This window comes from Dysidea avara, chromosome 7 (assembly GCF_963678975.1).
Source record: "Dysidea avara chromosome 7, odDysAvar1.4, whole genome shotgun sequence".
Classification (NCBI taxonomy): domain Eukaryota; kingdom Metazoa; phylum Porifera; class Demospongiae; order Dictyoceratida; family Dysideidae; genus Dysidea; species Dysidea avara.
Genome location: NC_089278.1, coordinates 22529524 through 22541306, shown reverse-complemented (window position 1 = coordinate 22541306; position 11783 = coordinate 22529524). Strand labels below are relative to the sequence as shown.

The window sequence follows — 11783 nt, the reverse complement described above, 5'->3', positions numbered from 1 at the left end:
TGTAATTAAGCGCGTAGGTGTCCATATTTATTTTAGCGCCTTGAAACTTCAACGCTGTATTCATGGTCAAAATCAGTCACATCTGCACATGAAGGTATAAAAACAACAAACAAACAAATATAATACAAGTCACTGAATACACTTGGTAATATGATCTTGGTATTCTACTTTATCAGTAAATTTCCGACCACATCGTGAACACATCTTATGTTTGTGGTCTCTAGAGGTGAAGGGAAGGTGAAGCCGAGAAGCATAAGATTTAGTTTCTTCAGATGCCTTGCGATTTCCTGGATCACGTGCAACTACAATGTTCTGAATGCTCCGGGGTTGACTGCTAAACATTGATTGTCTGCTACCATTTCTTGAGTGGTCATCCAATGATGCAGGACAACTCTTGATGTCACCATTAGCAATATGAGGAAGATCATCCTCTTCATCTCTCTCTACATAAGGATCCATCGGAGGTGTAGTAGCATCATTGTAACCCTATAGGAATTAGTGAGAATTGAATTACTGTAGTGATTAAATAACAGCAGCATGCAAAGCAAGTGTGAGTGTGTGCGTGCAGTATAATGTGTACACACCCATACGGTGTAGCAGTACAATACTACCCATATTTTATAGAGTCTCACCTTAGTTGACAGGTAACTGTGATAAGATTCAGAATCCTGGGAACTACGAAGCTTCAGCTGTTGCTGCAGCTTGACATTGTTGCTAGTGTAATAGTTCAAGTCTCTCTGCAGCTTGTCTAACTTGATGTGCATCGTTGACATCTCACTGTCATGTTTCAGTTTCATTGCATTCTTTTCACTGACCATTCTTTCCCTGTCTGCTCTCTCTTTTTCAAAATCTTCCTTGTAAGCTGATATCTAAAAATAGAAATGTAATCACTAAACCTTGAACTACCAAAGCAACATACAAACACACACCCTTGTACTTTCATGATGTAAACCCTAAAGGGTTCAAAGAATAAAATTTAATAATTTAAAAGGCAGGGAATTACCCAGGAGTACCCTCACCCCATAGGCCTATACAATTGACTCCCAAAGGAGCCACCTAAAATCAGGCACAATGGACCCACAATACAACAATAGCAGCCTGTATACAGCCCCCTCATCCAATGTATTCATTCCTATCATCTCCCACACACCAAACTTACACAAAGAACCTATATAATGGAGTAACAATAAGAAGGCCATAGACTGATTATATACAGGGATTTTATGCTGACTTTTTCTATGACTCAAAACTTATGTATGCACACACATTACGCATGCACCATGCACACAAAACATGCACTGCACACACACACATATTCATAGATAGCTTGAAAGCAGTTCTTACCTGTTGTCTTAGGATTTCATTTTCCTCTTTACATTGTTGGGAAGTCTTGTCGGCCGCTTGCATTTCAGTTAGCTTGTGTTTCAAAACCGTTACTTCTGTATTTAACTGATCTTTCTCACCCTGAAACTGTGAGTTTAGTTCCTATGATGGAAGAGACATGTTATGTTTATCCCAAAATCTCTAAATCTTATTTGCATAGCCCCTTAATCATAATTAGGAATCCATAAAGGAAGGACTTAAGTTAATAGATATGATTAGCATTCGGGAAACTCATAGACATGCCTATTATAATTTAATACCGAGTGATTAATTAATTTGCTATTGTGAACCTTCATATATAGGATAAAGCCTGTACTATATATCCCAATGTATATATGCTAACTAGTCCTGTAAGTGTTCATTGTAAAGAGATTCTGAGGTATACAGACAGATGAACGAACATGCACACAACACATACTCACTCGAAGCTTAACCACTTCTTTATTAAGATCATCATAATGAGATTGTGAATAATCCGATTTCCCTGGGAAATGATTAAGTGATGAAAAATTTTCATTGTTTTGTTCTAGCTCGGAGACACGTGCTTTCAGATTGTATATCGTCGCTTCCATTTCTTGTTGCATACGTAAATTATCTTGCTGTAATCGTTTAAACATGGCTTCTAACTGGCGATATTGATCATCCCATTTGTGATTGACCTTGAGAAGCTGTATGGTGAATAGAGTGATAAAACAATGCAGTAAAAACAATGAGACATCAAATTCCTAATTGTTATGGTAAAGAATAAAACAGCACTCTGCCTTTATTCTTCATTTGGTAATGGATGTAAAAATAGTAACATCCATTTAAGGCTAAAATAATAATAGCCACAAAAAAATGCTGAGTGTTTCCTAAATCAATAAAAATTATGACAAAAAATTAAAAGCAAACATGATCAGACTAGCAGTAATAACTCTTAATACATCATCAACACCCAGCCACAGTCTTTTAACAGTGGTATGCAGTGACAGAGATTTTAATGATTGATGCCCTACAAAAGTGTCTTAGGGGAACTTTTGAAGTTAACAAAATTTAAATCTCACCAAAACATTACATTGTTTTGTGTACACAAATTGCTAGGGAGGGGGACATGTGTATTACACAATAGGAAAGGAAGGAAAATATTATTTTGAATAAACGAAAAGTTTCCCTCAGATGTTTAGTGGTACACAAGCATGGAAAAGTATCCTTTATAAAATACTCAAATTGAAAACAAAAATGTTGCATCTGTCACATTAAGCAGCCAGACAAAGTCTTCCAAAAAGGATATTAGTGAACAGTGATATTATTACATTGATAAGGACTGTATAAAAAGTGATGCAAAATGTACTAGTCCCAAACACACATTACACAGCCTTGCACAACACACATACATGTGACTATGTAGACATTTAGCACGAGTGAAAATTCTCTACGTTCCTCACACTATTTCTTCACACAGCTTTCTCACCTCGTGTTTCTCTCTAGTAACAATATCCAGCTGTCGTGCTATATTATCATCCATTATCTTTATATAACTTAATACCTAGCACAAAAAGAAACGTGTGTTCATAACAATGAGTACCGAGTAAGAGGTCATGCGAGAAATCATGGCCGCCGTACGTTAACAATTGGGCGAAACACACTTAAATTAGTGTAATCTTAAATAACTCACCACAAAACAGTTTTATAAATAACAGTCTCCTTGTACATTTCATTCGCTAATGATTATTGCATACGCTGTCTACAATCCGCTTTTATAGCACTTTTTTTTAATTTAAAAATATCCGCAATGACATTTTTTGACGTTGCGATTACAAAACTTGATGTCATAATTGACAAAATGGCCGTGTTAGTGTGGGGGCTTTGGAGACTTTGGCACACAGTATTCGAAATGAATGTTGTCTGTATATATTTACACATGGAACCATGAGATAATAAAGGTAAGAAGTAGTACACGCACCGTGACAGTGCAAAATGAGCTCCAACAAGGAAAGCAGACCGAAAAATTTAATATCGCCCACAAATAGGCTTATTTGTATTGCCTTATATACTATAAGCCTCACCTTCGCCCTTATTCGAATTTATAAACGTTATCATAGAGAAACACCGTCTCGCCCGATACCTCTATGTACAAAGTCCCCACACTACGGCGGCCATTTTGTTTTGTGACATCACAGATAATGCACGCTACGTCAAGAAACGTAATTGCGTATATCACTCATTCTGAACCGGATACCAAAGTGCACAGGTCACGTGACGGAGAAGTTATCACGCGACTAACACGAGGTTCCAGAAATTTCGAGATGGCGGATACAGTGGTACAGGACATAGTAGATGTGCAGCCGGAGGTAGAAATGAACCAGACGGACGGCAGTTACGTAACTGAATTTCAGGACCAAAGCGCTTCAAATGGCGCAGAAGCTCAGGAAACTGTTATACAAGGTGCGCGATGTACGGTGTAGAAATACTACCCCGGAAGACAGCAATTTCATCAAAATCGTGTGTTTTCACGCGAAGATGAGCAGGGTTTCTATCTATGCTATTATTTTTGTATTCGATGTGGTGGGCTTTAATTAGGGTTGTTCACATGGCCTTTGTGTTTTAGTCAATTGTGGACTATGTTTACTTTAACAGCAGGCATGCTAACTTGAGTCTGAATGATTAATTTAAAAGTTAAGATGTTATGAGTTGCATTTTTCTTTTTCTTTGTAAAAGATGTCCAAACTGGTGAGACAGAGACGTCAATGGAGACTGGAGATCAGCCAGCTGATGTTGGGGCAGACACTGGTGTACCAGAAGGGGACCGGTATGTGCTATTTAGGCCATAATTATGTAATTACGGGTGGTATTTAGTACTTGTATACAATATACATGCCTTTATGAAATCCCATGTTTACGTACTTGTTTATTTTAATTATTTTGTGTTTTCTTGAGTATATTCTTTCCAGAATTACTAGGCCTAGGCCTAGGTGTGCAATAATTAGGGATCTAAGCTAGGTGCTTAGGAAAAGTAATGAAAATTTGAATTCCTGTTGATTTAGCAAGCTCTTCATCGGAGGATTGAATGTTGATACAACAGAGAGTACGTGTATTTACTGACATTTAATGTGTATTTGTTGTATTTTAATCAAATATGCTGCTAAAGAAATCAGCATTGGAAATACCTTTTCAAGTTTGGCATTGTCATGTAATAAAAGTGCCTTTTTATTGTTTAGGTATGTAATTAGTTAACCACATGTAATGTAATATTTGCATCTTCCAATGCTGATTTTCACTCTCTGCTTGTTCTTTTTTTTACTATACTTTTTGTGCGTGACCTTTTCCCTTTAGCAACATTGACAACTTATTTTGAAACATTTGGAGAAATCACTTCATTGAACATCAAAAAGAACCCATATAATGGAAGATCAAAGTAAGTCATGGAAATTAGTTTTGCATTGAGGGAATGTGCTATAAGGTCATTTTAGTTTTTAGTTTTATAATAAATAGTCTCATATTGGTAAGCTGTGAAAAAGGTGAAAGGTCATTTTTGGTTTTAAGAAATAACATTACCTCATAGTAGTTAACCTTTTAATAGGACATTTCCTATCATGGACTTCTGTATAATTGTTCCCAATTCATGGTGACTGTGTTGTTTGTAATGATGATTTGTAGGTGTTTTGGTTTCTTGGAGTTCAAAGATCCTGCGTCATTGACTAAAGTGATTGAGAGTGGACCTCACACTGTGGATGGCAAGCAGGTGTAGTATATTGTGTGTAGTTTGTGTGTTCATGTGTGTGTGTCTGTGCACACCGTACTGTGCACAGGCGTAGAGAGTGGCAAACCTTGCGAGTTGCTGGATTAAATTAATTAATTATTAATTAAAGTGTAAAATGCAATGTGTTGGGCTTGGTTACAGAGGTATTAACGAAAGAAGTATTGCGAAGAACTATGTCACATAATAATAGAAATATTTGATTGAGACTGAAGCACATTTGCAAAGATTTCATACTAAACTCTAATGGCTGTATTGTAGGATTTTTCATTAATTATATTCTAAGCATGGTATTTACCATACCTCAGCTTCATGTTTCATCCACTAAGTATGCAATGTAGTGCTTTGCAGTTATTAGTTATTCAATACAGTTTGTATGTTCTTTTGGTGGCTGTTTCAATCCCAAACTTTTCCTTTGACGATTATCAACTACAGAACCCAGGGAACAGTTCAAATATTTAAAGCACACCCTTACAGTTGTTGTGCTATTAATATGTACTCTAGTATGCTGTAGTAGTACTGTTACATGTACTTTGTGACGTATAGCTGAAAGAAATAGCTTTGTCATTAGCAAGTGTCATTCACTAAAAATTAACGGTTCTCAGTGTCTATAAAAGGATCGGTGTGCTAAGCTACGTGATTTGACACTATTTGTATGAGCTTTTCATCTTTGTATCTTTGCAAATAGCTTGTGACGTAGCTGTGTTTCAATTCAAGGCTCATTATTCTTTCTTACTGTACAATACTCATTGTTCATTGTATCTCATTGTCAGTGATATTCTTTAATAATTGTGTTTCTAAAATATATTATTCCTAAGCTGTATGTAAAAGTTATATCAAAGTTTTTTACTTGGAAGTTTTCAGCTTAAGGTACCAGCCACATTATCTTTGTGCTTATATCTTATGTAGTTCATAGTTTGTTGTGGTTCATGTTTCTGTGTATATGTGTGTGTAGTTCATTTATGTACTGTCTTGTCTTTACCAGATTGATGCTAAGAAGGCCATGCCTCCTGAGTTATACAAAGAACAGCAGTTGAAGAATATGAAAACATGCAAGATCTTCTGTGGAGGTGTTCCCACTGACCTTGAAAAAGAGAAAATTGAAGAACACTTCAAACAGTACGGAGATGTAAGTGTTGTTAAGCTATTGCAGTTGCCATCAGTTGTCTGGTGACTTGTTTTATCTAGATTCGTGAAGTTGCAATAGTTACAGAGAAGCAAACAGGAAAAAGAAGAGGTTTTGTGTTTGTAGAATTTATGAAAGAAGAATCTGCTGATAAAGCAACAGAAACTGACTTCCATGAAGTAGCTGGAATCTCGGTGTGTGTGTGTGCGTGCGTGCGTGCGTGCAAATGTGTGTACGTGTAGAGTAGTGTGCTTTTGATGTGTAACACTACAAGGTTGCCAGATTACACAATATACTTATTGTTGCTATGCAATGCATTACATTTGTTGTCCACCATGATTCTGTTGTGGTATCCAACTGGACATCCCCTATGCTAACACCCTGTTATTGTTGTTGCTATAGTAATGATGTCATGTATTTCTCACAGATTGAAGTCAAGAAGGCTACACCGCGTGAAATGACTGCCAGACCACCACGGGGAGGTGGTGGTTCATACGGTTACAGAGGTCAGTAACTCTAATTAGTGACAACCACCATAACGAACCCCTCTCTGTAACCATGTCGTTTTGCGAGTGAAATGTTTGGTTGTGATAAAGTTTTTCTAGAAGGCAATCTTTGTCCTTATTATGAAGGCTTTTCTCTATCATGTCTTGTTTAAAGGGGTTCTCTGCATGGTATGCAATGTTTGAATAGTAGTAGTAATGGTTGTGTGCTTGTTTGTTAGTAACCACAGCCTTATACTGTGACCTTTATGTTATGCATTGACGAAAGTATATATTCAGTCACCTTTTGACTTCACAGTTTTTCACAGATGGGACTCATGGACTGAGCTGGAAACAGCTTTTAAACAATAATCCAGGAATTATCCATCTCTTGCGACACTACTATCAAGCTTCTGGTACTGCTCTTCCTTACAAGTCATGAAACTAGCGTGTGCACTAATTAATTAGAATACACTTACAATACACGTGTACTAGCAGTGGTAAGGCTGTTGTTGCAGCGTAGATGTTTTTCCTTTGTTGCTTCAGTACTTAGCACTAGTGTTAGGGCTGCCAGTTTATTTGCATAGCCCCACTATCACCTCGCCCGGTGGTGCCACTCATAGCTACCCACATTAAACACTATTCATGGAAATACAGTTGATGCCGCATCACTTTACACAATTCAGGTTCGCCCCATCATGCTTTTAGCATCTGTCTAGTTGTTTAAAAGCTGTTTCCAGCTCAGTCCGCGAAATACATTACGCCGACTTAGCACACCTGCACAATTACTGGACACACTTCCTAAAAGTATAATTGCACTGCAGAAAATTATTGTGAAGAAATCACTAGTGTGTTTAGAACTGGGTTGTAATAGTGAGGAAGCATCACTGTGTTGGCTATAGGTTGTTTGTTTGTTACTGTATATGGTTAGTGATGTCATTGTTTACGTGTGGATATATTGTCTGTTGGCAAAAACAAGGGGTGGAATTTGGTTACAAAAATACATTACTTAGTAAAACTGTAGAACTTTTGTGTGAATGTAAGGTGAATTTTGTCCTATTTATAGTGGAATTTTCCTCAACTTTTATTAGCTAGTTTCCTGTTTGTGTATACTCTTATAGAACAGGACTTACCCTCTGATTCTATAGCCTTTCTCATGTGGTTTTTCATTTTTCAGTTTCGTGTGGTCTAATGTTGTTGAATATTTGATGATACACTTTGTTATTATTATTTCTTTTGATGTATGTTGATTTTGAAATTGCTAATACATTGTTGTGGTTCTTAGGGGACATCACTTTGCTATCACAACTGTTAAGGCTTGTAGGCAATGCAGAAGAGGTGACACCACTATTGCCAACTAGTTAGCAGATCCTAGTACTATGCTGCTAGATAATGCTCTATTTTGGTGTGTTACTTACACCCCGTTCACACTACCTTCTAACTAGGGCTGGGACGAATATTGAAATTTACCTTCGAATATTTGCTTGTAAAATGTTTGAACATTCGAAGCTTCAGTGGTTACAGGTTTTCTTGTACTTACTAACATCCTTCTTAAGTTTTATTTTCTAGTCCTATTTAATAAGGTTGCAAGCATTTGGTACTGAATGACGCGATCGATCGATTGCAAATGGGTGTGTCCGCTATACTGCAATCATGCATAGGTAAACACCAACTAATGGCTAAACAGATGCAATGTCTATCACTTTATAAGGTGTTTCAAGGCTATAACTATGGTAACAAGCTAAACTGTGATGGTTTGAAAGTGGGCGTGGTACTCATGAAGAGATGGACATCGATCACGCACAATTGATAACCAGCTGCAATAAAGACGATAATGTTTATTTGTAATTCTTTTGTAAACAATGAGTGCATTACAAAGCTTTGAAGGATACTTTTAAAATTCGAAGTTTACTTAACCTTCGAACCACTGAAACATTCGAAGCTTTGTCCCAACCCTACTTCTAACCTGGGTAGAGCATGGCACAACTCGAAACAAATTGCAGTGTGAATCAATCAAGCCGTGCCAAACCCAGTACAGCCCGGCATAACAAAGAGAGGTGGGCTGGTACAGGGTAGGATATAGTGTGAACGCATTCTGAGCTAGCCAACTCAGGTTAACAATATAACTTGCTTCTGTTGGCCACACAGCAAGTATATTCTATGCTCTAAAACAGTTCTTCAAAATGGATACGGTGTACCGTAGGTAGACTTAGTGACAATTACGCTCGAACAAAGCGTTAATATGGCCATAACATTGTACCGAGTTATTTCAGCTGGTTCTACAATTCTAATGCCTTTTTATTAAGTGCCTAAATAATCAAAAGCCTATTCGCTTATTTTAACTAATTATTTGGTGCTTGCAGTATCGAGCTCATGTCAGATGTAGTAGTGTGAACAAGTGCCAACTGAAGTTAAGTAACCTGAGTTGAAAACACTCTGGTTAACCTGGGATAATGTGAATGGGATGTCAGTGTATTTGTTATTTCAGTATGTTTCTGTTAATTCAGTGCATTCCCATGTTATTTCAGGTGGCAGAGGAGGAGGTGGCCAGTGGGGCCCCCAGTACGACCCATATTATGGAGGTGGTCCCTATGGTTACTATGGTTCACCTTATGGATATGGTGGATACGGTGGCTACGGAGGTGGATATGGTGGTGGTAAGTGTCCATCTGACATTTGTTATTTATCTGTATGTGCTTGAGCTGCCTGGTTGTCGTGTTCCAGCCTACCCAGCTGTATTAATGAAGGCCTAGTGTTAACCGAGAGAAAAAAAACTGTGTCTCACATAACAGGTCAAATTCACCTGTGTCCTTGGAGACATGGTACAGCTTCCAGAGGGGGTACTAGTCCTGCCCCCTGGAGGACATGCCTTCGCTGTAGTTGACCATTTTCTTAGTATACTAGTGTGCTTTGTACGATGATGATGTGGCTTGCAGCTGTAGAGTATCAAGAGTTAGTAATTCTTATGCATGTGTCCACACATGATCTGCCTTTTTTAAATTGTGGATGTTTATCTGTACTTGTGCATAGCCTGACTGTGCATGACTACATGTGTATTCTTCACTTTTTGAATGTGTTTATGGCTTGTTTTGTGATGTAATGAAACCTATATAAAAACAACACTGATATATGATATCATGTGTACTGACATCATTTGATACAAGTGATTACTAACTGGTAATGTAATCCACTGGTAGCTAGTGGATACCTTCCTGGTATGGGAAGTTAAGAACTAATATTAGGTCTGGTAGTTATAATTCCTGGGATAATTTAACTTATATAGCAGCTACATGCATTTGGACCTTGACTTACAACAGTGGAATGATGTGGCAAGTTGTAACTATTCATCCAGTGCTTCTTATTGATCTACAGTTCATGTCCATTTAATAGCTGCTTGTGACAGGAAATTTCATGCATCCAATTTTCAATATTTACATGATTTCTGAGCTTCAAAGACTATGGTTAGATGTTGTGTGGAAATTCCACATTAGCTTCTTCTGGAAGTTTCCCTTCAATGGTTCATTCCTGTTGTTTCTACAACTACCCTGTAGATTGTTAATGTACAATACATTTCATTTTATGTCTAGTTATGGTTATGATTGCTAAGTATATATGTCAAAAGATACTGAAATTTAGAATGCCCAAAGTTTCTTATTTGTCGCCTCTACATTTCCAGCAGCTTATAAGCTCCCAGCATTTCTAATGCAACTTACTAAAGTGCTGTCGTACCATATATGGTGCTAGTTGTATGGCTTTGTCACACAACCAGCATCATATTGCCATAGCTACCTCTAATGGTGTTTATTATCATGGTTTCACCATCAGCTGATGGTTTTAGCGTTTCCTAGTCATTGATGTGGTTTAGTGTTTGTTACTAAATTTAGTAATAACTATTACAGTTCTGCAGGTGTAGTTATGTAGCCATGTTGGGGGTTCAGTTTTGTACTACCTGTAAACATGTTTTCTAACTGTTTTCCTGGTTTGTATAGTGTGGTGCTACAAATAAACAGATCATCTGTCATTTATCAACGTTTACTTCAGAGTACGTTTGTTTGGCCTAATCTGCTAAAACTTAAGATTGTAGTTTGCATGCATCTGTGAAGCAGTAGCCAGTCAAGTTGATACAAGTCAACAAAGCTCCCAGTTTCAATTCTCAAGTTGTCATTTCCTTGAGCAAGTAGCTTTTACTCACATACTCTTACCAGTAGTACCTTAGTGATTTACTTACTAGTTGTTGGGACCTTGAGGCTCTCACGTTATGTTTTGTGTTGTTTTGTTTGTTAATGGATTGTGATATATTGGATGTTATTGTTGTTCCCTTCTTGTTTAGGTTTTGGATATGAATATTTTGGTGGCGGCGGTGGAGGCCGAGGAGGAGGAGGAGGAGGTAGGGTAGATGATCATGGTGAGCACTAATAAAAGAACTTACCCATCACATTAACGTGTTGTTACAGGCTCCAGGTATGGACCAATGAAGTCATATGGTCACGGATCACATGGAGGGCAGTACCACCCATACAGCCGATAGCATGTGGAGCCATACTACTACTTTTTAGTCTAGTTTCTTGCACACACCCACTCACCTCGGACATACACACGTACAATGAAGTATATATAATATGTATTTTATATTTCCTATGTTGCTATGACAATGTAGTTACTTAACTGAATCTGTTGTGTGGCTTTTATAGCATGTGTTACTTGCTACTATTAGGAAGTGTTGCTTGCCTGAATCAGCTGTTGTGTTCATGTATGACTTGGCCAAAAGCAGTGTTGATACAGTGATGATTCAGTTCCCATATATCTTGGTGTCCCATCAATAGTTTTTGCCATCCACTTTTTGACAATGTTTATTTTTAGATGAATGGAAACAGCTTTAAGAATAACATACATTTTTTTTGGAATAGTAACCTCTGAACAAACTTTAGAAATAATAATTTCCTTATAAGGATTTAATACAAGGCATTGATATATATTCTTATATATTCCTGCATTTGCATCATGGCAGTATTTCCTTTGTAAAACCATTATTTGCCCTGAAATTTTTTCTGCTTGT

The 11783-nt window shown here is 37.4% G+C and overlaps 2 protein-coding genes across 3 annotated transcripts; one reads left to right on the top strand and one right to left on the bottom strand.

The window, feature by feature from the left end:
* Positions 1-59: 59 nt before the first annotated feature.
* On the bottom strand, positions 60-3563 carry LOC136262325 (TNFAIP3-interacting protein 3-like). Of its 2 annotated transcripts, none has more exons than XM_066056551.1 (6): positions 3429-3563; positions 2834-2908; positions 1806-2051; positions 1345-1485; positions 633-869; positions 60-486 (listed from the first exon to the last, which is right to left on the bottom strand). In XM_066056551.1, exons 2-6 carry the CDS (start codon positions 2885-2887, stop codon positions 130-132), a joined length of 1035 nt encoding a protein of 344 aa, XP_065912623.1. In that variant the 5' UTR covers positions 2888-2908; positions 3429-3563; the 3' UTR covers positions 60-129. The 2 variants fall into 2 exon arrangements, with proteins under 2 accessions (XP_065912623.1, XP_065912622.1); XM_066056550.1 differs by lacking the exon at positions 3429-3563 and adding an exon at positions 3038-3403.
* Positions 3564-3603: 40 nt separating this feature from the next.
* Positions 3604-11397, top strand: LOC136262324 (heterogeneous nuclear ribonucleoprotein A0-like). The gene is made up of 11 exons (XM_066056549.1): positions 3604-3807; positions 4081-4171; positions 4407-4447; positions 4696-4777; positions 5020-5104; positions 6105-6248; positions 6308-6439; positions 6673-6751; positions 9256-9384; positions 11058-11132; positions 11182-11397. Exons 1-11 carry the CDS (start codon positions 3669-3671, stop codon positions 11253-11255), a joined length of 1071 nt encoding a protein of 356 aa, XP_065912621.1. The 5' UTR covers positions 3604-3668; the 3' UTR covers positions 11256-11397.
* Positions 11398-11783: the final 386 nt, after the last annotated feature.